This window comes from Zonotrichia leucophrys, unplaced genomic scaffold (genome assembly GCF_028769735.1).
Source record: "Zonotrichia leucophrys gambelii isolate GWCS_2022_RI unplaced genomic scaffold, RI_Zleu_2.0 Scaffold_152_111051, whole genome shotgun sequence".
Taxonomy (NCBI): Eukaryota; Metazoa; Chordata; class Aves; order Passeriformes; family Passerellidae; genus Zonotrichia; species Zonotrichia leucophrys.
In genome coordinates this window covers 7,501-35,193 of record NW_026992357.1, presented here as the reverse complement: position 1 = coordinate 35,193, position 27,693 = coordinate 7,501, and the positions used below count along the sequence as shown (strand labels likewise).

General features: G+C 58.1%; 2 protein-coding genes across 8 annotated transcripts in view; both read right to left on the bottom strand.

Annotated features, from left to right (window-relative positions):
• Positions 1–23,381, bottom strand: part of SPTBN4 (spectrin beta, non-erythrocytic 4) — a 68,373-nt gene extending 44,992 nt beyond the window's left edge. For 3 of the 7 annotated variants that reach the window (XR_010443319.1, XM_064738004.1, XM_064738005.1), the window contains exons 1-10: positions 23,181–23,381; positions 20,262–20,379; positions 20,024–20,182; positions 17,316–17,618; positions 15,573–15,723; positions 13,501–14,371; positions 9,126–9,263; positions 6,393–7,167; positions 4,732–4,934; positions 1,225–1,315 (exon numbers count right to left, since the gene is read on the bottom strand). Coding sequence is in view for 6 of the 7 variants with exons in the window: in XM_064738004.1 (XP_064594074.1) it covers positions 1,225–1,315; positions 4,732–4,934; positions 6,393–7,167; positions 9,126–9,263; positions 13,501–14,371; positions 15,573–15,723; positions 17,316–17,618; positions 20,024–20,182; positions 20,262–20,379; positions 23,181–23,353 (2,982 nt within the window). In the remaining variant the exon portion in view is untranslated. Of the gene's footprint in view, positions 1–1,224; positions 1,316–4,731; positions 4,935–6,392; positions 7,168–9,125; positions 9,264–9,525; positions 9,578–10,268; positions 10,345–13,500; positions 14,372–15,572; positions 15,724–16,420; positions 16,483–16,919; positions 16,979–17,315; positions 17,619–20,023; positions 20,183–20,261; positions 20,380–23,180 lie in introns of those variants that run through there. The other 4 variants (XM_064738007.1, XM_064738009.1, XM_064738008.1 and 1 more) reach the window with 4 other exon arrangements.
• Positions 23,353–27,693, bottom strand: part of LOC135461031 (spectrin beta chain, non-erythrocytic 4-like) — a 6,952-nt gene continuing 2,611 nt past the window's right edge. The window contains exons 2-6 of the mRNA XM_064738017.1: positions 26,422–26,595; positions 26,241–26,332; positions 26,084–26,164; positions 25,817–25,963; positions 23,353–23,398 (exon numbers count right to left, since the gene is read on the bottom strand). Coding sequence (XP_064594087.1) covers positions 23,353–23,398; positions 25,817–25,963; positions 26,084–26,164; positions 26,241–26,332; positions 26,422–26,595 — 540 coding nt within the window. The remainder of the gene's footprint in view (positions 23,399–25,816; positions 25,964–26,083; positions 26,165–26,240; positions 26,333–26,421; positions 26,596–27,693) is intronic.

Below are 27,693 nucleotides of genomic sequence, written 5' to 3'. Positions count from 1 at the left end.
CTGAGGAACATCTTGAGGAACCTCTGTGGGGTCTTGGAGACCCCCAAACCCAACCCCAAATCCATAAGGTGACACCTTTGGGGTGGGAGATCTCCTGGGATGGACCACGCAGGTCCCACCCCACCTCCACCGAAGCCTCCTGAGATGCTGAGGAACATCTTGAGGGTCTTGGAGACCCCCAAACCAAACCCCAAACCCATGTGAGGACATCTTTGGGGCGAGAGATCTCCTGGGATGGACCAGGCAGGTCCCACCCTGACCTCCACCGAAGCCTCCTGAGATGCTGAGGAACATCTTGAGGAACCTCTGTGGGGTCTTGGAGACCCCCAGATCCAACCCCAAATCCATGGGGTGACACCTTGGGGATGACAGATCTCCTGGGATGGACCATGCAGGTCCCACCCCACCACCACCGAAGCCTCCTGAGATGCTGAGGAACATCTTGAGGAACATCTTGAGGGTCTTGGAGACCCCCAAACCCAACCCCAAATCCATGGGGTGACACCTTTGGGGTGAGAGATCTCCTGGGATGGACCACGCAGGTCCCACCCCACCACCACCGAAGCCTCCTGAGATGCTGAGGAACCTCTGTGGGGTCTTGGAGACCCCCAAGCCCAACCCTGGGGGAGATTTTTGGGGTCCTGCCCACCCCAAACCCCACCCGAGGTGGAGCCCACCATGGACCAGGAGGTGACACCAAGAGGGGCCTGAGCACCCCCAGGAGAACCTGGAGGAGAACCCAGAGGAGAACCCAAGGAGAACCCGTGGAGAACCCAAGGAAAACCTAAGGAGAACCTGGAGGAGAACCCAGAGGAGAACCCAAGGAGAACCCAAGGAGAACCCAAGGAGAACCTGGAGGAGAACCTGGAGGAGAACCTGGTGAAGAACCCAAGGAGAACCCAAGGAGAACCTGGAGGAGAACCCAAGGAGAACCCAAGGAGAACCCAAGGAGAACCTGGTGAAGAACCCAAGGAGAACCCAAGGAGAACCCAAGGAGAACCTGGAGGAGAACCCAGAGGAGAACCCAAGGAGAACCCAAGGAGAACCCAAGGAGAACCCAAGGAGAACCTGGAGGAGAACCTGGTGAAGAACCCAAGGAGAACCCAAGGAGAACCCAAGGAGAACCTGGAGGAGAACCTGGTGAAGAACCCAAGGAGAACCCAAGGAGAACCCAGGCCCACCATGGAGGGTTTTGGGGAGGGGTCTCCTCGGACCAGGCCTGACCTCTCGGCACTCCTGGAGGAACCTCTGGAGCTCCAGGTGGTCCTGCAGGCGCCGCGTCCACTCCTGGGCCAGCTGGTGGTTGCGTTGGCTCCTGCGGGGGTGGGACCTCCTAATTAACCCCTAATTAACCCCTAATTAACCCTTAATTAACCCCTAATTAACCCCTGAACCTCCCCTCAGAGGGGAAACTGAGGCACGAGCTCCCACCTGGGGTCCACCAGCAAACCCAGCCCTGTCCTCGGTCCTGGGGGCTCCTGGGTGGAGTTTTGGGGTCCTGGGTCAAATTTTGGGTTCCTGGGAGGAGTTTTGGGGGTCCTGGGTGGAGTTTTGAAGGTTCTGGGAGATGTTTTGGGGTTCTGGGTCAAATTTTGGGTTCCTGGGAGGAGTTTTGGAGGTTCTGGGAGATGTTTGGGGTTCCTGGGTGGAGTTTTGGGGGTCCTGGGTGGAGTTTTGGGTTCCTGGGAGCTGTTTTGGGTTCTTGGGTGGAGTTTGGGAGGTTCTGGGTCAATTTTTAAGTTCCTGGGTGGAGTTTTGGGTTCCTGGGAGATGTTTTGGGTTCCAGGGTGGAGTTTTGGGGTTCTGGGTCAAATTTTGGGTTCCTGGGAGGAGTTTTGGGTTCCTGGGTGGAGTTTTGGGTTCTGGGTGGAATTTTGGGGGTCCTGGGTGGAGTTTTGGGTTCCTGGGAGATGTTTTGGGTTCTTGGGTGTAGTTTTGGGGTTCTGGGTCAAATTTTGGGTTCCTGGGTGGAGTTTTGGGATCTTGGGTGAAGTTTTGGGTTCCTGGGTGGAATTTTGGGGTTCTGGGAGGAGTTTTGGGTTCCTGGGAGATGTTTTGGATTTCTGGATCAAATTTTGGGTGTCCTGGGTGGAGTTTTGGGGTTTTGAATGGTTTTGATGTGTTCTGGGTGTAATTTTGGGTTCCTGGATGGAGTTTTGGGTTCCTGGGTGGAGTTTTGAAGGTTCTGGGTGAAGTTTTGGGATCCTGGGTGGAGTTTTGGTGTCCTGGGTGGAGCTTTGGGGTTCTGGGTGGAGTTTTGGGGTTCTGGTGGGAGTTTTGGGTTCCTGGGTGGAGTTTTGGGGTCCTGGGTGGAGTTTTGGGTTCCTGGGTGGAATTTTGGGGTCTTGGGTGGAGTTTGGGAGGTTCTGGGTCAAATTTTGGGTTCCTGGATGGAATTTTGGGTTCCTGAGTCAAATTTTGAGTTCCTGGGTAGAGTTTTGGGGTCCAGGGTGGAGTTTTGGGGATTCTGGGTCAAATTTTGGGTTCCTGGGTGGAGTTTTGGAGGTTCTGGGAGATGTTTTGGGGTTCTGGATGGAGTTTTGGGTTCCTGGGTGGAGTTTGGGGTTCTGGATGGAGTTTTGGGTTCCTGGGTGGAGTTTTGTGGTCCTGGGTGGAGTTTTGGTGTCCTGGAAGATGTTTTGGGTTCCAGGGTGGAGTTTTGGGGTTCTGGGTGGTGTTTTGAAGGTTCTGGGAGATGTTTTGGGGTTCTGGGTGGAGTTTTGGGTTCCTGGGTGGAGTTTTGGGGTCCTGGGTGGAGTTTTGAAGGTTTTGGGAGATGTTTTGGGTTCCAGGGTGGAATTTTGGGGTCTTGGGTGGAGTTTTGGGGTTCTGGGTCAAATTTTGGGTTCCTGGGTGGAGTTTTGGGGGTTCTGGATGGAGTTTTGGGTTCTGGGTGTAATTTTGGGGGTCCTGGGTGGAGTTTTGGGTTCCTGGGTGGAATTTTGGGGTTCTGGGAGGAGTTTTGGGTTCCTGGGAGCTGTTTTGGGTTCCAGGGTGGAGTTTGGGAGGTTCTGGGTCAACTTTTGGGGTCCCAGGTGGAGTTTTGAAGGTTCTGGGAGATGTTTTGGGGTCCTGGGTGAAATTTTGGTGTCCTGGGTGGTGTTTTGGGGTTCTGGGTGAAATTTTGGGGTTCCTGGGTGGACTTTTGTGGTCCTGGGTGGAGTTTTGGGTTCCTGGATGGACTTTTGTGGTCCTGGGTGGAGTTTTGGGTTCCTGGATGGAATTTTGGGTTCCTGGGTGGAGTTTTGGGGTTCTGGGTCAAATTTTGGGTTCCTGGGTGGAGTTTTGGGTTCCTGGGTGGAATTTTGTGGTCCTGGGAGGAGTTTTGGTGTTCTGGGAGATGTTTTGGATTTCTGGATCAAATTTTGGGTGTCCTGGGTAGAATTTTGGGATCCTGAGTGGAGTTTTGGGGGTTCTGGGAGATGTTTGGGGGTTCTGGGTGGAATTTTGGGTTCCTGGGAGGAGTTTTGGGTTCCTGGGTGGAGTTTTGGAGGTTCTGGGAGATGTTTTGGGGTTCTGGGTGGAATTTTGGGTTCCTGGATGGAATTTTGGGTTCCTGAGTCAAATTTTGGGATCCTGCGTGGTGTTTTGAAGGTTCTGGGAGATGTTTTGGGGTCCTGGATGGAGCTTTGGGTTCCTGGGTGGAGTTTGGGGTTCTGGGTCAAATTTTGGGGGTTCTGGGTGGAATTTTGGGTTTCTGGGTGGAGTTTTGGGTTCTGGATGGAGTTTTGGGGTCCTGGGTGGAATTTTGGGGGTCCTGGGTGGAGTTTTGGGTTCCTGGGTGGAGTTTTGAAGGTTCTGGGAGATGTTTTGGGGTTCTGGATGGAGTTTTGGGTTCCTGGGTGGAATTTTGGGGGTCCTGGGTGGAGTTTTGGGTTCCTGGTGGCAGTTTTGGGTTCCTGGGTGGAGTTTTGGGTTCCTGGGTGGAATTTTGAGGGTTCTGGGTGGAGTTTTGGGTTCCTGGGAGCTGTTTTGGGTTCCTGGGTGGAGTTTTGGGGTTCTGGGTCAAATTTTGGGGTCCTGGGAGCTGTTTTGGGTTCCAGGGTGGAATTTTGGGGGTCCTGGGTGGAGTTTTGGGTTCCTGGGAGCTGTTTTGGGTTCCAGGGTGGAGTTTTGGGGTTCTGGGTGAAATTTGGGGTTCCTGGTGGCAGTTTTGGGGTTCTGGGTGAAGTTTTGGAATTCTGGGTGAAGCTTTGGGGTCCTGGGTGGTTTTGATGGGTCCTGGGAGGAGTTTTGGGTTCTGGGTGAAATTTTGGGTTCCTGAGTCAAACTTTGACTTCCTGGGTGGAGTTTTGGGTTCCTGGGTGATATTTTGGGTTCTTGGGTGGAATGTTGATGGATTATGGATGGAATTTTGGGTTCCTGGGTGAAATTTTGGGGTCCCTGGATGGAATTTTGTGGTCCTGGATGGAATTTTGGGTTCCTGGATGGAGTTTTGGGTTCCTGGATGGACTTTTGTGGTCCTGGGTGGAATTTTGGTGTCCTGGAAGATGTTTTGGGTTCCTGGGAAGAGTTTTGGGTTCCTGGATGAAATTTTGGGTTCCTGGGTGGACTTTTGGGGTTCCTGGGAGCTGCTGGTGGCCCGGGGATCTCCATGGTGGCCTGGGGATCTCCCTGGTGGCCCCAGGGTGCTCCATGGTGGCCCCAGGGATCTCCATGGTGGCCCCAGGGATCTCCATGGTGGCCCCAGCGATCTCCCTGGTGTCCCCAGGTGTCTCCTGGTGGCCCCACCTGTCGCGGAGCTCCTCCATGGCCTGGGCCACGCGGTCGCTGTGGAGGTGCCGCTGCCGCCGGAGGCTCTCGCCGGCCTGCAGGACCAGCTGGACCTTCTGCAGGTTCAGCTCCAGCGTGGTGGAGAAGTCCTTGTGCTCCTTCAGCGCCTTGGTCACCCCGTCCACCGAGTCGGGCAGCTCGGCGTGGGCCAGCGTGGTCTCCTGGTGGGGTTGGGGGGCTCTGAGCTGGCCTTGGGGTGGTCACCTCAAAGCCACAGCAGATCCACCAGGGGCTGCTCCCACCCAGGTCCATCCCTCAGGACCTTCTGCAAACCATTCCCACCACCCAAAGTCTTCTTCCACCCATCTCCATCATCCAGGATCTTCTCCCAACCATGGTCCCCATCACCCATCCATCATCTCCATCATCCAGGACCTTCTAACCATTGATTGTTCCCATCACCCATCCATCATCTCCATCAACCAGGACCTTCTAACCATGGTCCCCATCACCCATCCATCATCTCCACCACCCCAGACCTTCTCCCACCCCACCCCACCACCATCTCCACCTCCCAGACCTCCTCCCACCCATCACCCATCCATCATCGCCACCAAACAAGACCTTCTTCCATCCCATCCCACCACCATGTTCTCCATGCAGACCTTCTCCCAGACCTTCTCCCAACCCATCCCACCACCACGTTCACCTCCCAGACCTCCTCCCAGACCTTCTCCCATCCCACCCCACCACCACGTTCTCCTCCCAGACCTTCTCCCATCCCACCCCACCACCACGTTCTCCTCCCAGACCTTCTCCCATCCCATCCCACCACCATGTTCTCCATGCAGACCTTCTCCCAGACATTCTCCCAACCCATCCCACCACCATCTCCACCTCCCAGACCTTCTCCCATCCCATCACCCATCCATCATCTCCACCACCCCAGACCTCCTCCCACCCATCACCCGTCCACCATCTCCATCAACCAGGACCTTCTCCCACCCATCACCCATCCATCATCTCCACCCATCACCCATCCATCATCGCCACCAAACAAGACCTTCTCCCATCCCATCCCACCACCATGTTCTCCACCACGTCCTCCTCCCAGACCTTCTCCCACCCATCACCCATCCATCATCTCCACCTCCCAGACCTCTTCCCATCCCATCCCACCATCATCTCCACCACCCCAGACCTTCTCCCACCCATCACCCATCCACCATCTCCATCAACCAGGACCTTCTAACCATGGTCCCCATCACCCATCCATCATCTCCACCACCCCAGACCTTCTCCCACCCATCCCACCACCACGTCCACCTCCCAGACCTTCTCCCATCCCACCCCACCACCACGTTCTCCTCCCAGACCTTCTCCTATCCCACCCCACCACCACGTTCTCCTCCCAGACCTTCTCCTATCCCATCCCACCACCACGTCCTCCTCCCAGACCTTCTCCCAGACCTTCTCCCATCCCATCCCACCACCATCTCCACCTCCCAGACCTTCTCCCACCCATCCCACCACCATCTCCACCTCCCAGACCTTCTCCCATCCCATCCCATCCCACCACCACGTTCTCCTCCCAGACCTCCTCCCAGACCTCCTCCCACCCATCCCACCACCATCTCCACCTCCCAGACCTTCTCCCACCCCACCTCCACGGTGCCCACCTGGCTGTCGAGGCTGCCCTGGCACTGCTGCACGTCCCTCAGGAAGAGCTGCAGGACGTGGGCCTGCACCAGGAGCTCCCTGCGGCTGTCCCAGCTCTGCAGGAGCTTCCCCCAGCCCGCGTCCAGCTTGTGCAGCCACTGCTGCAGGGACCCGTGGGGCACGTCCACCTCCTCCACGGCCAGCAGCTCGCTGGCCGCCTGCAGCCGCCCAAAGTCCTCCTCGCGCCCGTTGATCTCCTCCTTGAGGGCCACGTGGACGTTGAGCAGCTCCTCGGCCTCGGCCAAGCTCTGCGGGACCTCCTGCGAGCCCACGGCCGCCTGGGCCTTCACCAGCCACGCCAGGAACTCGTCCAGGTCCTGCAGGAACTGCCGCAGGCGCCCGGCCACGGCCAGCGTGTCCTCGCAGCCGCGGAAGGTCCTCTGCAGCTCGTCCCACTCGCGGCCGATCTCCTCCAAGGGCAGCAGCACCTCCAGGGCGCGCCCGGGGTGGGCCTGGGCCAGGGCCTGGCCCTCGCGCTGGAGCTCCAGCAGCCGCGGCTCCAGGGCCACCAGCGCGGCCTCCATGGTGGACAGGCGGCGCTGCAGGGCCACCAGCCCGCCCAGGTCACCTCCACCGCCACCACCACCGCCGCCGGAGCTGGTGGCCTCGATGGACCTCCTCTTGTCGCGCACCTGCGCCTTCATCTCGCCGCACTCCAGCAGGAAGTTCTGGATCTTCAGCACCGAGCTCAGCTGGCTCTTCTTGGTCTCCACCAGCTCCACCACGCGGTTCCAGCTGGAGACGGGGATGGGAGAGGGGTGAGACCTTCTCTGAGCTGGGGTGGGGCCCACCAGGATCAGGAGAAACCTTTGGGATGGGGTGGGAATGGTGGCATGGGGAGGTGGAACCCATGGGGACGTCCCACCATGGAAAACCTCAGGTTTGGGGTCACACAAAGTTGTCCCCACCAAGGAGACCTCAAGAAGGTTGGGACCATTTCAGGACCCCCAGAATGGGCTTGGACCATTGTCCTGGAGAGGTGGAACCCATGGGGACGTCCCACCATGGAGAACCTCAGGTTTGGGTCACGCAAAGCTCTCCCCACCAAGGAGACCTCAAGAACCTTGAGATCATTTCCAGACCTCCAGGATGGGTTTGGAATGGGCTTGGACCATTGACCTGGTGAGGTGGAACCCATGGGGACGTCCCACCACTGGAGAACCTCAGGTTGGAGCTCTCCAGACACCCCCACACAAAGCTCTCCCCACCAAGGAGACCTCAAGAACGTTGAGATCACTTCAGGACCCCCAGGATGGACTTGGACCATTGTCCTGGTGAGGTGGGACCCATTGGGACGTCCCACCATGGAGAACCTCAGGCTGGGGGTCACACAAAGCTGTCCCCACCAAGGAGATCTCAAGAACCTTGAGATCATTTCCAGATCTCCAGGATGGGTTTGGAATGGGCTTGGACCATTGTCCTGGTGAGGTGGAACCCATGGGGACGTCCCACCACGGAGAACCTCAGGTTTGGGGTCACACAAAGTTGTCCCCCACCAAGGAGACCTCAAAGATGGGCTTGGACCACTGTCCTGGTGAGGTGGAACCCATGGGGACGTCCCACCATGGAGAACCTCAGGTTGGAGGTCTCCAGACAGCTCCACACAAAGCTCTCCCCACCAAGGAGATCTCAAGAACCTTGAGATCATTTCCAGACCTCCAGGATGGGCTGGGACCATTGTCCTGGTGAGGTGAGACCCATTGGGACGTCCCACCATAGAGAACCTCAGGTTTGGGGTCACACAAAGCTGTCCCCACCAAGGAGACCTCAAGAACATTGAGATCATTTCCAGACCTCCAGGATGGGTTTGGAATGGGCTTGGACCATTGACCTGGTGAGGTGGAACGCATTGGGATGTCTCACCACTGGAGAACCTCAGGTTGGAGGTCTCCAGAAAGCCCTACACAAAGCTGTCCCCACCAAGGAGACCTCAAGAACATTGAGATCATTTCAGGACCCCCAGGATGGGTTTGGACCATTGTCCTGGTGAGGTGGAACCCATGGGGACGTCCCACCATGGAGAACCTCAGGCTGGGGGTCACACAAAGCTGTCCCCACCAAGGAGATCTCAAGAACCTTGAGATCATTTCCAGACCTCCAGGATGGGTTTGGAATGGGCTTGGACCATTGACCTGGTGAGGTGGAACCCATGGGGACGTCCCACCATGGAGAACCTCAGGTTGGAGGTCTCCAGACACCCCTACACAAAGCTCTCCCCACCAAGGAGACCTCAAGAAGGTTGGGACCATTTCAGGACCCCCAGAATGGGCTTGGACCATTGTCCTGGTGAGGTGGAACCCATTGGGACGTCCCACCATGGAGAACCTCAGGTTGGGGGTCATGCAAAGCTCTCCCCACCAAGGAGACCTCAAGAACCTTGAGATCATTTCCAGACCTCCGGGATGGGTTTGGAATGGGCTTGGACCATTGACCTGGTGAGGTGGAACCCATTGGGACGTCCCACCACGGAGAACCTCAGGTTGGGGGTCACACAAAGCTGTCCCCACCAAGGAGATCTCAAGCAGGTTGAGATCACTTCAGGACCCCCAGAATGGTCTTGGACCACTCCAATGGACACCTGGACCCCACAGGGACATCCCACCACCGGAGAACCTCAGGTTGAGAGGCTCCAACCCCACCATGGAGACCCCAAGAAGGTCAAGGTCCACCTCGGGTCCCCTCCACGCCCGTACCGGCTGTTGAGGTGGTCCTGGCAGGACCGGACCTCGTCCGAGCTGGGGTGGCCTCCATCCACCAGCTGCTGCACCACCTGGTTGACGTCCAGGATGCGCCCCATGACGCTGTTCATCTCCTGGTCCAGGCTCTCAAACCTGGGCAGGAGGACACGGGCAGGTCCACCAGGGGCACGAGGAACCTCAGCCATGAACCCCATGGAGAACCTCAGCCATGAACCCCATGGAGAACCTCAGCCATGAACCCCATGGAGAATCTCAACCACCCAACCCCATGGAGAACCTCAACCATGAACCCCAGGGAGAATCTCAACCACCCAACCACATGAAGAACCCCAACCATCCATGAAGAACCTCAACCATCCAACCCCAGGGAGAACCCCAACCAACCCCACCCCACCTGTGCTGCACCACCTCGACCTCATCCAGCTCCTCAGGGACCTCCATCTTCTCCAACCCCATGAGGAGCCTCAACCACTCAACCCCATGGAGAACCTCAACCATGAACCCCATGGAGAACCTCAACTACCCAATCCCAACCACCCAAACGTATGAAGAACCTCAACCATCCAACGCCATGGAGAACCTCAACCGACCAACCCCATGGAGAACCTCAACCATCCATGAAGAACCTCAACCACCCAACCCCATGGAGAACCTCAACCACCCAACCCATGGAGAACCTCAACCATGAACCCCATGAAGAACCTCAGCCATCCAACCCCAACCACCCAACCCCCATGAAGAACCTCAACCACCCAACCCCATGGAGAACCTCAACCATCCATGAAGAACCTCAACCATCCAACCCCATGGAGAAGCTCAACCATGAACCCCATGAAGAACCTCAACCACCCAACCCCAACCATGAACCCCATGGAGAACCCCAACCAACCCCACCCGTTCTGCACCACTTCAACCTCATCCAGCTCCTCGGGCACCTCCATCTTCTCCAATCCCATGGAGAACCTCAACCATGAACCCCATGAAGAATCCCGACCCCATGAGGAACCTCAATCATTCCACCCCATGCGGAACCTCAACCGTCCATGAAGAACCTCAACCATCCAACACCAACCACCCAACCCCATGAAGAACCTCAACCACGAACCCCATGAGGAACCTCACCCAACCCCACCCCACCTGTGCTGCACCACCTCGACCTCATCCAGCTCCTCGGGCACCTCCATCCTCCCCAGCCCCATGAAGAACCTCAACCACCCAACCCCGTGAAGAAACTTGACCATCCAACCCCAACCACCCAACTCCATGGAGAACCTCAACTGTCCAACCCCATGAGGAACCTTGACCGTCCAACCCCATGGAGAACCTCAACCACGCAACGCAAACCATCCAACCCCATGAAGAACCTCAACCACCCAACCCTGTGAAGAACCTCAACCATCCAACCCCATGGAGAACCTCAACCATCCAACCCCATGGAGAACCTCAACCATCCATGAAGAACCTCAACCATCCAACCCATGGAGAACCTCAACCATGAACCCCATGGAGAACCTCAACCATCCAACCCCATGGAGAACCTCAACCATGAACCCCATGGAGAACCTCAACCATCCAACCCCATGGAGAACCTCAACCATGAACCCCAGGGAGAACCTCAACCATCCAACCCCAACCTCAACCACGAACCCCATGGAGAACCTCAACCATCCAACCCCATGGAGAACCTCAACCATCCAACCCCATGGAGAACCTCAACCATCCATGAAGAACCTCAACCATGAACCCCATGGAGAACCACAACCATCCAACCCCATGAAGAAACTTGACCACCCAACCCCAACCACCCAACCCCCTGAGGAACCTCACCCAACCCCACCCCACCTGTGCTGCACCACCTCGACCTCATCCAGCTCCTCGGGCACCTCCATCTTCTCCAACCCTATGGAGAACCTCAACCACCCAACCCCATGAGGAACCTCGACCACCCAACCCCATGGAGAACCTCAACCACCCAACCCCATGAAGAACCTCAACCATGAACCCCATGGAGAACCTCAGCCATGAACCCCAGGGAGAACCTCAACCACCCAACAACATGGAGAACCTCAACCATCCATGAAGAACCTCAACCATCCAACCCCAGGGAGAACCTCAACCACCCAACCCCATGAAGAACCTCGACCATGAACACCATGAGGAACCTCAACCACCCAACCCCAACCTCAACCATCCAACCCCATGGAGAACCTCAACCATGAACCCCATGGAGAACCTCAACCATCCAACCCCAACCTCAACCACAAACCCCCTGAGGAACCTCACCCAACCCCACCCCACCTGTGCTGCACCACCTCGACCTCATCCAGCTCCTCGGGCACCTCCATCCTCCCCAGCCCCATGAAGAACCTCAACCACCCAACCCCGTGAAGAAACTTGACCATCCAACCCCAACCACCCAACTCCATGGAGAACCTCAACTGTCCAACCCCATGAGGAACCTTGACCGTCCAACCCCATGGAGAACCTCAACCACACAACGCAAAGCACCCAACCCCATGAAGAACCTCAACCACCCAACCCTGTGAAGAACCTCAACCATCCAACCCCATGGAGAACCTCAACCATCCAATGCCATGGAGAACCTCAACCATCCATGAAGAACCTCAATCACCCAACCCCATGGAGAACCTCAACCAACCAACCCCATGGAGAACCTCAACCATGAACCCCATGGAGAACCTCAACCATCCAACCCCATGGAGAACCTCAACCATCCATGAAGAACCTCAACCATCCAACTCCATGGAGAACCTCAACCATGAACCCCAGGGAGAACCTCAACCATCCAACTCCATGGAGAACCTCAACCAACCAACCCCATGGAGAACCTCAACCATCCATGAAGAACCTCAACCACCCAACCCCATGGAGAACCTCAACCATCCATGAAGATCCTCAACCATCCAACCCCATGGAGAACCTCAACCATCCAACCCCAACCTCAACCATCCAACCCCATGGAGAACCTCAACCACGAACCCCATGGAGAACCTAAACTACCCAATCCCAACCACCCAAACGTACGAATAACCTCAACCATCCAACCCCATGGAGAACCTCAACCATCCAACGCCATGGAGAACCTCAACCAACCAACCCCATGGAGAACCTCAACCATCCATGAAGAACCTCAACCATCCAACCCCATGGAGAACCTCAACCATGAACCCCAGGGAGAACCTCAACCATCCAACCCCAACCTCAACCACAAACCCCCTGAGGAACCTCACCCAACCCCACCCCACCTGTGCTGCACCACCTCGACCTCATCCAGCTCCTCAGGGACCTCCATCTTCTCCAACCCCATGAGGAGCCTCAACCAGCCAACCCATGGAGAACCTCAACCATGAACCCCATGGAGAACCTCAACTACCCAATCCCAACCACCCAAACGTATGAAGAACCTCAACCATCCAACGCCATGGAGAACCTCAACCACCCAACCCCACCTGTGCTGCACCACCTCAACCTCATCCAGCTCCTCGGGCACCTCCATCTTCTCCAACCCCATGGAGAACCTCAACCATGACCCTTATGAAGAATCCCGACCCCATGAGGAACCTCAACCGTCCAACCCCATGAAAAACCTCAACCACCCAACCACATGAAGAACCCCAATCCCATGAGGAACCTCAACCGTCCATGAAGAACCTCAACCATCCAACACCAACCACCCAACCCCATGAAGAACCTCAACCACGAACCCCATGAGGAACCTCACCCAACCCCACCCCACCTGTGCTGCACCACCTCGACCTCATCCAGCTCCTCAGGGCACCTCCATCTTCCCCAGCGCCATGAAGAACCCTCAACCACCCCAACCCCATGGAGAACCTCAACCATGAACCCCATGGAGAACCTCAACCATCCAACCCCTGAAGAACCTCAACCACCCAACCCACCTGTGCTGCACCACCTCAACTCATCCAGCCCCTCGGGACCTCGATATTCTCCAACTCCATGAAGAACCTCAACCACGAACCCCCTGAGGAACCTCACCCAACCCCATCCCACCTGTGCTGCACCACCTCGACCTCATCCAGCTCCTCGGGCACCTCCATCCTCCCCAGCCCCATGAAGAACCTCGACCATGAACACCATGAGGAACCCCAACACCCAACCCCAACCTCAACCATCCAACCCCATGGAGAACCTCAACCATCCAACGCCATGGAGAACCTCAACCAACCAACCCCATGGAGAACCTCAACCATCCAACGCCATGGAGAACCTCAACCATCCATGAAGAACCTCAACCATCCAACCCCATGGAGAAGCTCAACCATGAACCCCATGAAGAACCTCAACCACCCAACCCCCTGAGGAACCTCACCCAACCCCACCCCACCTGTGCTGCACCACCTCGACCTCATCCAGCTCCTCGGGCACCTCCATCCTCTCCAGCCACTGCTCCTTCTCGTCCACCCACACCTCGCAGGCGTGCACCTCGCTGAACATGCGGTAGACGGCCAGCGCGTCCCGCAGCCACTGCGTCCTCAGCACGGCCACCTCGGCCACCTCGCCGTAGAGCTGCTCCACCTCCACCACGCGGATCTGGATGTCCACGCCCTGGCGGCGCTCGGGCGCCAGCAGCGCCAGCTGAGCGCGGAGCCCCAGCACGGCTCCGCGCTGCTTCTCCACCTGCTCCAGCAGAGCTCCGTGCTGCCGCAGCAGCGCCCGGCTCGAGTGCTCGTCGTGGCCGAAGTCGTCGCTGGACACCACGCGGTAGATGTCCTGCAGCCACGCCACCAGGTCGTCCGTGTCGGCGCTGAACTGGAAGAAGCTCAGCGCGTCCTCCAGGCGCTGCTGGTGGAGCCCCGTGATCTCCTCCAGCTTCTTCCAGCGCAGGCAGACCTCGCGCATCTTCTCCTGGATGCCCGCGGAGCCCAAGGGCTTCTTGGCCAGGATCTTCTCGCCTTTCTTCATGGTCTGGTGGAGCAGAGCGCGGCGGTTGCCCAGCTCGCCCAGCATGGTCTTGTGCTTGGTGGTCAAGGTGAGGACGCTGCTGAGGTCGCGGCCGCAGCTCCTGGTGGCCAGGATCTTCTCCTTCTCGCGGATCCAGGCCTCGGCCTCCTCCATCTCCTGGAAGAAGGTCCAGAGGTGCCGCGAGTCCTCCAGCTCCTTCCTGCGCTTGGCCGCCAGCGCGCGCAGCTCCTCCAGGCACGCCTGCACGTGGTGGACGCGGTTGCAGATGATCTGAGGGTCGCACGGTTGGTAGCCTGGGCCAGGAGAAGACACTCAGGTGGTGGCCAAGGGTCACCAGGCACAGAGGTGTCCGAGGAAGGACCGGACACGACGCTCCGGCCTCTGCTCTGGGCTGGACTCCAGGATCTCAGAGGGTTCTTCCAACCCAGCGGTTCTGTGGGGACTCTTGGAGGTGGCCCACCAGGACCTTGGGTTGACCATTCCAGGGTCCACCAGGACCTTGGGTTGACCCTTCCATGATCTACCAAAACCTTAGGTCAACCTTTCCATGGGCCACCAGGACCTAGGGTTGACCATTCCATAGCTCACCAGGACCTTGGTTGACCATTCCATGATCTACCAGAACCTTGGGTCAACCTTTTGATGGGCCACCAAGATCATGGATTGACCCTTCCATAGCCCACCAAGATCTTGAATGGCCCCTTCATGGTCCATCAAGACCTCGGCTGATCCTCCCATGGTCCATCAAGACCTCGATTGACCCTTCCATGGCCAACCAAAAGCTGCCTGACCTTTCCATGGTCCACCAGAACCTTGGGTTGACCCTTCCATGATCTACCAGAAGTTTGGGTTGATCCTCCCATGATCTACCAGAACCCTGGCTCAACCTTTTGATGGGCCACCAAGACCTTGGGTTGACCATTCCATGGCCTGCCAGGACCTTGGGTTGAACCTTCCAAGGCCCACCAGGACCTTGGGTTGACCATTCCATGATCTACCAGAACCTTGGGTCTACCTTTCGATGGGCCACCAAGACCTTGGTTGACCCACCCATGGTCCACCAAGACCTTGCCTGACCTTTCCATGGTCCATCAAAACCTTGGCTGATCCTCCCATGGTCCATCAAGACCTTGGCTGATCCTCTCATGGTCCATCAAATCCTTGGTTGATCCCTCCATGGTCCATCAAAACCTTGGTTGATCCCTCCATGGTCCATCAAAACCTTGGCTCACCCACCCAGGGTCCATCAAGACCTTGGTTGATCCCTCCATGGTCCATCAAGACCTTGGTTGACCTTTCCATGGTCCACCAAGACCTTGGTTGATCCCTCCATGGTCCATCAAGACCACGCCTGACCTCTCCATGGTCCATCAGACCTTGCCTGACCTTTCCATGGTCCACCAAAACCTTGTCTGATCCTCCCATGGTCCATCAGACCTTCCCAAGCCCACCACCTCCCCGTGCCCTGGTTGTCCACCCTGGTGGCCCCGTTACCGTCCAGCTCGGAGAACTCGAGCGCGGCGGCGTTGAGGGCCTGGACGCGCTCGCTCTGCGCCGCGATGTCGGCCTCCAGCAGCCCCTGCTTCTGCAGCAGGTCCTCGACCTCCAGCAGGTGCTTCCCCAGGTCCTTGGAGAGCAGGAGAACCTGCAGAAGAACCGACCCGCGTCACCCTGAACCACCCAACCCCGTGAGGAGCCTCAGCCATGAACCCCCTGGAGAACCTCGACCATGAACCCCATGGAGAACCTCGACCATCCAACCCCATGGAGAACCTCAACCACCCAACCCCATGAAGAACCTCAGCCATGAACTCCGTGGAGAACCTCGACCATGAACCCCATGGAGAACCTCGACCATGAACCCCATGGAGAACCTCGACCATCCGACCCCATGGAGAACCTCGACCATGAACCCCATGAGGATCCTCAACCATGAACCCGATGAAGAACCTTGACCATCCAACCCCCACCACCCAATCCCATGGAGAACCTCAAACATGAACCCCATGAGGAACCTCAACCACTCAACCCCATGGAGAACCTTGACCATCCAACCTCAACAACCCAACCCCATGGAGAACCTCAACCATGAACCCCATGGAGAACCTCAACCATGAACCCCATGAGGAACCTCAACCACCCAACCCCAACCACCCAACCCCATGAAGAACCTCAGCCATGAACCCCATGAGGAATCTCAACCACCCAAACCCCATGAAGAACCTCAACCACCCAACCCCAACCACCCAACCCCATGGAGAACCTCAGCCATCCAACCTCAACCATGAACCCCATGGAGAACCTCAACCACCCAACCCCATGAAGAACCTCAACCACCCCACCTGTGCTGCACCACCTCGACCTCATCCAGCTCCTCAGGCACCTCCATCTTCTCCAACCCCATGGAGAACCTCAACCATCCAACCCCATGGAGAACCTCAACCATGAACCCCATGGAGAACATTGACCATCCAACCCCATGGAGAACCTCAACCACCCAACCCTGTGAGGAACCTCAGCCATGAACCCCATGAAGAACCTTGACCATCCAACCCCAACCACCCAACCCCATGAAGAAACTCAACCACCCAATCCCATGGAGAACCTTGACCACCCAACCCCAGCTGTCCAACCCCATGGAGAACCTCAGCCATGAACCCCATGAGGAACCTCGACCACCCAACCCCATGAAGAACCTCAACCATGAACCCCATGAAGAACCTCAACCATGAACCCCATGGAGAACCTCCACCACCCAACCCCATGGAGCCCCACACTGCTCCTCAACCCTTCCCAGACCTCCACCCCACCCCCCCATCTCCTCCGCGGTCCCATCTCCACCTGCATCTCCTCCATCCAGTCGATCATGTAGACCATCTCCTGAACCCCATGAGGAATCTCAACCACCCAAACCCCATGAAGAACCTCAACCATGAACCCAATGAAGAACCTCAACCACCCCACCTGTGCTGCACCACCTCGACCTCATCCAGCTCCTCAGGCACCTCCATCTTCTCCAACCCCATGAAGAACCTCAACCACCCAACCCCATGGAGAACCTCAACCACCCAACCCCATGAGGAACGTCAATCATTCCACCCCATGAAGAACCTCAACCACCCAACCCCATGGAGAACCTCAACCATGAACCCCATGGAGCCCCACAATGCTCCTCAACCCTTCCCAGACCTCCATCCCACCCCACCCCCCCCATCTCCTCCGCGGTCCCATCTCCACCTGCATCTCCTCCATCCAGTCGATCATGTAGACCATCTCCTGGAAGACCTTCTGCAGGGCCAGGTTCTGCTCGAGGCGGGCGCGGCGGGCGCGGAGCAGCTCCGTCAGCAGCGCCCACTGCCGCAGGACGTTGTCCCTCTGCGCGCCCACGCGCCGCGCGTCGTGGTAGCCGCCGGCCTCCATCTCCAGCGCCAGCTCCACCACGGCCTGGACGCGCTCCTGGTACGAGGAGATGTCGGCCTCGATGGCCTCGTGCTTCTTCATGGCCGCCTCCACCGCCGGCAGGTCGTAGCCGAAGTTGTCCTGAAATAACGGTGGGGGGACACGTGGAGATGGACACAGGTGGGGTGGGGTGGGGTCCTCAGAGGTCAAGGAGGAGCCTAATGAGGTTCCACCAGAGCTACGTGGTCAATGAGGAGGTCAAGGAGGTTCCACCAGACCTCTGTGGTCAGGGAGGAGCCTAATGAGGTTCCACCAGAGCTACGTGGTCAAGGAGGTCCAACCTCCTCTCCCAGGTCAATGAGGTTCCACCAGACCTCTGTGGTCAATGAGGAGGTCGAGGAGGTTCCACCAGACCTCCATGGCCAAGGAGGTTCCACCAGACCTCTGTGGTCAATGAGGAGATCGAGGAGGTTCCACCAGAACTACGTGGTCAAGGAGGAGCCTAATGAGGTTCCACCAGACCTCCATGGTCAATGAGGACCCCAATGAGGTCCAACCCCCTCTCCATGGTCAATGAGGAGATTGAGGAGGTTCCACCAGAACTACGTGGTCAAGGAGGAACCTAATGAGGTTCCACCAGAGCTACGTGGTCAGTGAGGTCCCACCAGACCTCCATGGCCAAGGAGGTTCCACCAGCCCTCCATGGTCAATGAGGACGCCAATGAGGTTCCACCAGACCTCCATAACCAAGGAGGTCCAACCCCCTCTCCATGGTCAGTGAGGAGGTCAAGGAGGTCCCACCAGACCTCTGTGGTCAATGAAGAGATTGAGGAGGTCCCACCAGACCTCCATAACCAATGAGGTCCAACCCCCTCTCCATGGTCAAGGAGGAGCCTAATGAGGTTCTACCAGACCTCCGTGGTCAATGAGAAGGTCAAGGAGGTTCCACCAGATCTCCATGGTCAAGGAGGTTCCACCAGACCTCCATGGCCAAGGAGGTCCAACCCCCTCTCCATGGTCAATGAAGAGGTTGAGGAGGTCCCACCAGTCCATCATAATCAAGGAGGTTCCACCAGTCCTCCATGGTCAATGAGGAGGCCAAGGAGGTTCCACCAGACCTCCATAACCAAGGAGGTCCAACCCCCTCTCCATGGTCAATGAGGAGGTCAAGGAGGTCCCACCAGCCCTCCATGGTCAGTGAGGACACAATGAGGTCCAACCCCCTCTCCATGCTCAGTGAGGAGATCAAAGATGTCCAACCACCCCTCCCCTGCTCAAGGTGGTCCCCAATGAGGTCCCACCACCCACAATGAGGTCCCACCACCCACAATGAGGTCCCACCACACAAAATGAGGTCCCACCACCCATAATGAGTTCCCACTATCCACAATGAGGTCCCACCACCCAAAATGAGGTCCCACCCACCCATAATGAGGTCCCACCACCCATAATGACGTCCCACCATCCAAAATGAGGTCCCACCACCCCAAAATGAAGTTCCACCACCCATAATGTGGTCCCACCATTCATACTGAGGTCCCACCACCCACAATGAGGTCCCACCACCCACAATGAGGTCCCACCACCCAAAATGAGGTCCCACCACCCATAATGATTTCCCACTATCCAAAATGAGGTCCCACCATCCAAAATGAGGTCCCACCACCCATAATGAGGTCCCACCATCCATAATGAGTTCCCACCACCCAAAATGAGTTCCCACCATCCATAATGAGGTCCCAAAATGAGGTCCCACCACCCAAAATGAGGTCCCACCACCCACAATGATTTCCCACTATCCAAAATGAGGTCCCACCACCCATAATGAGGTCCCACCACCCATAATGAGTTCCCACCATCCAAAATGAGGTCCCACCACCCAAAATGAGTTCCCACCACCCATAATGATTTCCCACTATCCATAATGAGGTCCCACCATCTATAAGGAGGTCCCACCATCCAAAATGAGGTCCCAAAATGAGGTCCCACCATCCACAATGAGGTCCCACCACCCATAATGAGGTCCCACCACCCACAATGAGGTCCCACCACCCACAATGAGGTCCCACCACCCAAATTGAGGTCCCACCATCTAAAATGAGGTTCCACCACCCAAAATGAGGTCCCACCACCCATAATGAGGTCCCACCATCCATAATGAGGTCCCACCACCCAAAATGAGGTCCCACCACCCAAAATGAGGTCCCACCACCCATAATGAGTTCCCACCATCCAAAATGAGGTCCCACCATCCACAATGAGGTCCCAAAATGAGGTCCCACCACCCATAATGAGGTCCCACCACCCATAATGAGGTCCCACCATCCACAATGAGGTCCCACCATCCATAATGAGGTCCCACCATCCACAATGAGGTCCCACCACCCACAATGAGGTCCCACCACCCATAATGAGGTCCCACCACCCACAATGAGGTCCCACCATCCAAAATGAGGTCCCACCACCCACAATGAGGTCCCACCATCCACAATGAGGTCCCACCACCCACAATGAGGTCCCCCGTGACCCTTCCCACCCCACCCCACCTGCGAGACCAGCCGCTGGTTCTCGTTGAGCCACGTCTCCCTCATGGCGGCCTTGTGGTCGAAGCGCTGGGCCAGCAGCTCCAGCTTCTCCTGCCGGATCAGCTCGTTCCTCAGCGCCACCTCCCGCTCGTGCTCCGCCTTCTCCAGGCAGGTCCACGCCTGGTGGGAGGGGACACGGCTGCTCAGGGGGTTCCTCAGCCCCCCCCAGGCTGGTGGGACTCCATGCGCACGTCCTCACCTTGTTGATGTCCCAGATGCTCTTGCCCTCGCTGGGCACGTAGAGCTTGCGGTTGGTGGCCCTGAGCTTGCTCTGGATGGTGAAGAGCAGAACCTCGAGGTTGCCCTTCTCCTGGAACCTGCACCGGTGGGAGGTCCTGGTCACGGCCAGCGCGGGCTGGGGGGGCACCACCGTGGGCCAGGTCCAGGGCCACCAGGCTGGGTGAGGTGGGACCTTCTCACCACCACCGTGAGCCAGGTCCAGGGCCACCGGGCTGGGTGAGGTGGGACCTTCTCATCACCACCGTGAGCCAGGTCCACCACCACCAGTCTGGGTGAGGTGGGACCTTCTCACCACCATCCCCAGGGTCCAGGGCCACCGGTCTGGGTGAGGTGGGACCTTCTCACCACCACCGTGGGCCGGGTCCAGGGCCACCAGTCTGGGTGAGGTGGGACCTCCTCATCACCACCACCATGAGGTGGGACATCACCACCAGTCTGGGTGAGGTGGGACCTTCTCATCACCACCGTGACCCAGGTTCCACCACCACCAGTCTGGGTGAGGTGGGACCTTCTCCTCATCACCACGATGAGGTGGGACATCACCACCAGTCGGGGTGAGGTGGGACCTTCTCACCACCACCATGAGGTGGGACATCACCACCGTGGGCTGGGTCCAGGGCCACCGGTCTGGGTGAGGTGGGACCTTCTCATCACCACCGTGACCCAGGTTCCACCACCACCGGTCTGGGTGAGGTGGGACCTTCTCATCACCACCGTGAGTCGGGTCAAGGGCCACCAGTCTGGGTGCGGTGGGACCTTCTCACCACCACCATGAGGTGGGTCATCGCCACCATGAGCCAGGTCCAGGGCCACCAGGCTGGGTGAGGTGGGACCTCCTGATCACCACCATGAGGTGGGACATCACCACCATGCTCCAGGTTCCACCACCACCAGCAGTCTGGGTGAAGTGGGACCTTCTCATCACCACCATGAGGTGGGACATCACCACCAGTCTGGGTGAGGTGGGACCTTCTCACCACCACCGTGAGCCGGGGTCCACCACCACCAGTCTGGGTGAAGTGGGACCTCCTCATCACCACCATGAGGTGGGACATCACCACCATCCCCAGGTTCCACGGCCACCAGTCTGGGTGAAGTGGGACCTTCTCACCACAGTGCTCCAGGTTCCACCACCACCAGTCTGGCTGAAGTGGCACCTCCCCATCACCACCACCATGAGGTGGGACATCACCACCATCCCTGCAGTCCCACCATCACCACCAGTCTGGGTGAAGTGGGACCTCCTCATCACCACCACCATGAGGTGGGACATCACCACCACCTGGACCATCCATGGTCAGTCTGGGCTGAAGTGGCACCTCCCCATCACCACCAACTTCAGGTGGGACCTTCCCACCATCATCCCCAGCACCCCCAGGTCCCATCCACCACCAGTTTGGGTGGAACTGGGACCTCCTCACCACCACCATGACCATCACCACCACCACCACCACCATCCATGTCCCATCACCACCAGTTTGGGTTCACCTGTGACCTGCCCACCACCACCACATGACATGACCACCACCATCACCACCACCTCATGTCCCATCACCACCAGTTTGGGCTGACCTGCGACCCGCCCACCACACCATGTCCATGACAGGACCACCACCACTACAGGTCCCACTGCCACCAGTTTGGGCTGAACTGGGACCTCCTCAACACCATGACCATCACCATCACCACCTCCATGTCCCATCACCACCAGCTTGGGCTGACCTGCGACCTGCCCACCACCACCATGACCATGACCATGACCACCACCCCCAGGTCCCACCATCACCACCAGCTTGGGTTGACCTGCGACCTGCCCACCACCACCATGACCATGACCATGACCAGGACCACCACCACTACCAGGTCCCACTGTCACCAGTTTGGGCTGAACTGGGACCTCCTCAACACCACCATGACCATGACCACCACCACCACCCCCAGGTCCCACCATCACCACCAGCTTGAGCTGACCTGCGACCTGCCCACCACCATGACCATGACCAGGACCCACCACCCCAGGTCCCACATCACCACCAGCTTGGATTGACCTGTGACCTCTCCACCACCATGACCACCACCACCATGACCATCACCACCACCACCTCCATGTCCCATCACCACCATTTTGGGTTGACCTATGACCTGCCCACCACCATGACCATGACCATGACCATGACCATGACCACCACCACTACCAGGTCCATCACCACCAGCTTGGGTGACCTGTGAACTGCCCACCACCACCATGACCATGACCATGACCATGACCACCACCCCCAGGTCCCACCATCACCACCAGCTTGGGCTGACCTGCGACCTGCCCACCACCACCATGACCATGACCATGACCATGACCACCACCCCCAGGTCCCACCATCACCACCAGCTTGGGTTGAACTGGAACCTCTCCACCACCACCATGACCATCACCATCACCATCACCACCATCCATGTCCCATCACCACCAGCTTGGGCTGACCTGCGACCTGCCCACCACCACCATGACCATCACCATGACCATGACCACCACCACCTCCATGTCCCATCACCACCAGCTTGGGTTGACCTGCGACCTGCCCACCACCACCATGACCATGACCATGACCATGACCACCACCCCAGTCCACCATCACCACCAGCTTGGGTTGAACTGGAACCTCTCCACCACCACCATGACCATCACCACCACCACCATCCATGTCCCATCACCACCAGCTTGGATTGACCTGTGACCTGCCCACCACCACCATGACCATCACCACCACCACCACCACCATCCATGTCCCATCACCACCAGTTTGGGTTGACCTGCGACCTGCCCACCACCACCACCAGGCGGAGGTCCCACCCCACCAGCAGCCCAGCAGGAGGTCCTCACTTGACCGGTTTCTCCAGGGTGCAGAAGGCGGTGAAGGCCTGGAGCTGCTGCTGGACGCCGGTCAGCGAGTTGGCGAACTTCTGGTTGGAGATGATGGTGATGGTGTGGTGGATCCAGGCCAGCAGCTCGGCCGCCAGCGCCTCGTAGCGCGCCGTGATGGCCGCGATCTCCATCACCTGGTCCAGCACCTGGCGGGGTTTGGGGTGGCCTTGGAGCTCCTGCAGGAACCCCCCGAGAACCACCCGGGCCTGGAGGGGTCACACCAGGGTCCGGCCAGGCCGGGGAGGTGGGTGGACAATGGGGTGGACAAGGGATGGACAATGGGGTGGACAATGGGGTGGACAGAGGGATGGACAATGGGGTGGACAATGGGGTGGAGAAGGGATGGACAGAGGGATGGACAAAGGGATGGACAGAGGGATGGAGAAGGGATGGACAGAGGGATGGAGAAGGGATGGACAATGGGGTGGACAGAGGGATGGACAAAGGGATGGACAGAAGGATGGACAAGTAATGGACAATGGGATGGACAAGGGATGGACAATGGGGTGGAGAAGGGATGGAGAAGGGATGGACAAGGGATGGACAGAGGGATGGACAAAGAATGGACAGAGGGATGGACAGAGGGATGGACAGAGGGATGGACAAAGAATGGACAGAGGGGTGGACAGAGGGATGGACAAGGGATGGACAATGGGGTGGACAATGGGGTGGAGAAGGGATGGACAATGGGGTGGACAATGGGGTGGAGAAGGGATGGAGAAGGGATGGACAATGGGGTGGACAGAGGGATGGACAGAGGGATGGACAATGGGGTGGACAATGGGGTGGAGAAGGGATGGACAATGGGGTGGACAGAGGGATGGACAAAGGATGGACAAGGGATGGACAGAGGGATGGAGAAGGGATGGACAGAAGGATGGACAGAGGGACGGACAGTGGGATGGACAATGGGGTGGACCAAGGGATGGAGAAGGGATGGACAAAGAATGCACAGAGGGATGGACAGAGGATGGACAATGAGGTGGACAAAGGGATGGGACATCCAGGGACAATGGGGTGGACCAAGGGGTGGACAGAGGGATGGAGAAGGGATGGACAAAGGGATGAACAAGGGATGGACAAAGGGTGGACAAGGGATGGACAGAGGGATGGACAAAGGATGGAGAAGGGATGGACAAAGGGATGGACAGAAGGATGGACAGAGGGATGGACAGAGGGATGGACCAATGGATGGACCAAGGGATGGACAAGGGATGGACATCCATGAACAATGGGGTGGACAGAGGGATGGACAATGGGGTGGACAAAGGATGGACAAGGGATGGACAAAGGGATGGACAAGGGATGGGACACCCATGGCCAGTCGGGTGGCCAATGGGGTGGACACCCACGGAGCTGGGGATGGACAAAGGGATGGACCAAGGGCTGGACAAAGGGATGGACATCCATGAACAATGGGGTGGACACCCCACGGAGCTGGGGATGGACAAGGGATGGACAGAGGGATGGACAAAGGGATGGACAAAGGATGGACAGAGGGATGGACAAAGGGATGGGACACCCATGGCCAATGGGGTGGACACCCACGGAGCTGGGGATGGACAGAGGGATGGACAATGGGGTGAGGAGAAGGGATGGAAGGATGGACAGGGGATGGACAAGTGGAAAGGATGGCAGAGGGATGGACAATGAATGGAGGCAAGAGGATGGACAGAGAGGATGGAACCAAAGTTGGAATGGGTGGACAGGGACCATGGCCGTTGCGATGGCACAAGGGAGGACACGGGTGACACCGGACTGGGGGACAAGGTGGAGAGGATGGACACCGATGGCGATGGAGGATGGACAAGATGGCTGACACGAGATGGAGACGACGGCAAGAACACGGGCATGGAGTGGAGGGGATGGACAGCGGAGACGAGGCAGGGATGACAGATGGCGATGGACAGATGGATGGTAGGGATGGACAGACGGATGGACGATGACAGATGGAGATGGATGGACAGATGGACAAGGATGGACAGAGGATGGATGAGGACGGATGGCAGACAGGACAGAAATGGGGACGGATGGACAGATGGGACAGGACGGAGATGGACGGATGGACAGATGCAGGGACAGAATGGATGACAGATGGAGGACGATGGACGAGATGGACAGATGGATGGACGATGGACAGATGGAGGAGACGGGATGGAGTGGACGGACATGGACAGGGACAATGGAGAGAGCAGGACATGGAAGATGGACAAGATGGACAGGACGGACATGGGACGAGCGATATGGACGAAGATGGAAGAGGACGACATGACGGTGACAGAGGACATCGGATCAGATGGATGGACGGAGGGATGGACAGACGGACAGATGGATGGACAGACGGATGGACAGATGGATGGACAGACGGATGGACAGACGGATGGACAGATGGACAGATGGACAGATGGACAGACGGATGGACAGACAGATGGACAGATGGACAGACGGATGGACAGATGGACAGACGGATGGACAGACGGACAGATGGACGGACGGATGGACAGACGGATGGACAGACAGACACATGGACAGACACATGGACAGACACATGGACAGATGGACAGACGGATGGACAGATGGACACATGGACAGACGGACGGACAGGGGGACAGACCCCGCCCGTACCCTCGGGGTCCAGCAGCTTGCTGAGCCCCAGGTGCTGCTCGGCCGTGTTGAAGGCCTGCTGCAGGTTGTAGGTGGCGTTGGACTTGGTCAGCTTGTGGAAGTCGATGAGGTCCGGCCTGGCGTGGGGTGGCCACGGTCACCACGGTCACCTCGGGACCTCCTGGCCCCCCAAAACCCCTCAGAGGTGACCCCGAGGCCCAGGAGGTCCCTCCCGTGCCCACCCCACCGGCGCTGACCGGTGCCTGTGGATGAGGGCGTTGAAGGCCAGGCCGTCCCTCCAGCTGGTGGTGAAGTTCTGGATGTTGACCTCAGGGTAGCTGAGGAGGACATCTGAGGTCACCAAGGGCCACCAGACCTCCTGGCGAGGTCCAGGCCACCACCCCAGGTCCTCACCCCGCCGTCTTCATCTGGCACCAGAGCAGCAGCGCGTCCTTGGCCGAGCGCGTCTCCCGGTTGTCCTCGGTCTTGATCTTGATCACCTGGATCTGGGGGAGGAACGGTCAGGAGACACCTGGGGCTGGAGGAGCAGCAGGAGGAGGAGCAGGGCAGGACATGGAGAGGAACCTGGTGGCACCTGGAAGCGCAGGATGATGGTCCAGATGAGGCCCAGGGTCAGGCGGTGGTTGCCGTCCACGATGTCGTGGGAGCCGACGTTCTCCAGGTGGACGCGCTGCTCCTTGAGGAACTGCAGGGCCTTGTCCACGTTCTCCAGGGAGTGGATCCGCATCCGGCCCCGCGTCGGCTTCGGCTGGGGGGACACCACGGGGAGGGGGGGACATCCGGCTTGGACACGGCCCTGCCACCCCACCCCAGCCCAGCCCAGACCAGCCCAGCAGAACCCGTGACAAAGTGGGGGTGGTGGGAGCTGGAGATGGTGGGGAGGTCCCAGTTCCACCAAACTGATGGTGGGGAGGTCCCAGCTCATGGTGGTGGTGGTGGAAAGGTCCCAGTTTTGGGTCCACCCAAACTGGGGATGGCGGGAGCTGGAGGTGGTGGGGAGGTCCCAGTTCCACCCAAACTGGTGATGGTGGGAGCTGGAGGTGGTGGGGAGGTCCCAGCACATCATGGTGGTGGTGGTGGTGGGGAGGTCCCACCTCATGGCGATGGTGGTGGAGAGGTTCCAGTTTCAGTTTTGGGTCCACCCAAACTGGTGATGGTGGGAACTAAGGATGGTGATGAGGTCCCAGTTCCACCAAACTGGTGGTGGGGAGGTCCCACCTCATGGCAGTGGTGGTGGAAAGGTCCCAGTTTTGGGTCCACCCAAACTGGGGATGGTGGGACCTGGAGATGGTGGAGAGGTCCCAGTTCCACCCAAACTGGGGATGGTGGGAGCTGGAGATGGTGGAGAGGTCCCAGTTCATCATGGAGGTGGTGGGGAGGTCCCAGTTCCACCCAAACTGGGGATGGTGGACCTGGAGGTGGTGGAGAGGTCCCAGCACATCATGGTGGTGGTGGTGGGGAGGTCCCACCTCGTGGTGATGGTGGTGGAGAGGTTCCAGTTTCAGTTTTGGGTCCACCCAAACTGGTGATGGTGGGAACTAAGGATGGTGATGAGGTCCCAGTTCCACCAAACTGATGGTGGAGAGGTCCCACCTCATGGCAGTGGTGGTGGAAAGGTCCCAGTTTTGGGTCCACCCAAACTGGGGATGGTGGGACCTGGAGGTGGTGGGGAGGTCCCAGCACATTGTGGTGGTGGTGGTGGTGGGGAGGTCCCACCTTGTGATGGTGGTGGAGAGGTCCCAGTTCCACCCAAACTGGGGATGGTGGGAGCTGGAGGTGGTGGGGAGGTGCCAGCACATTGTGGTGGTGATGGGAAGGTCCCACCTTGTGGTGGTGGTGGTGGAGA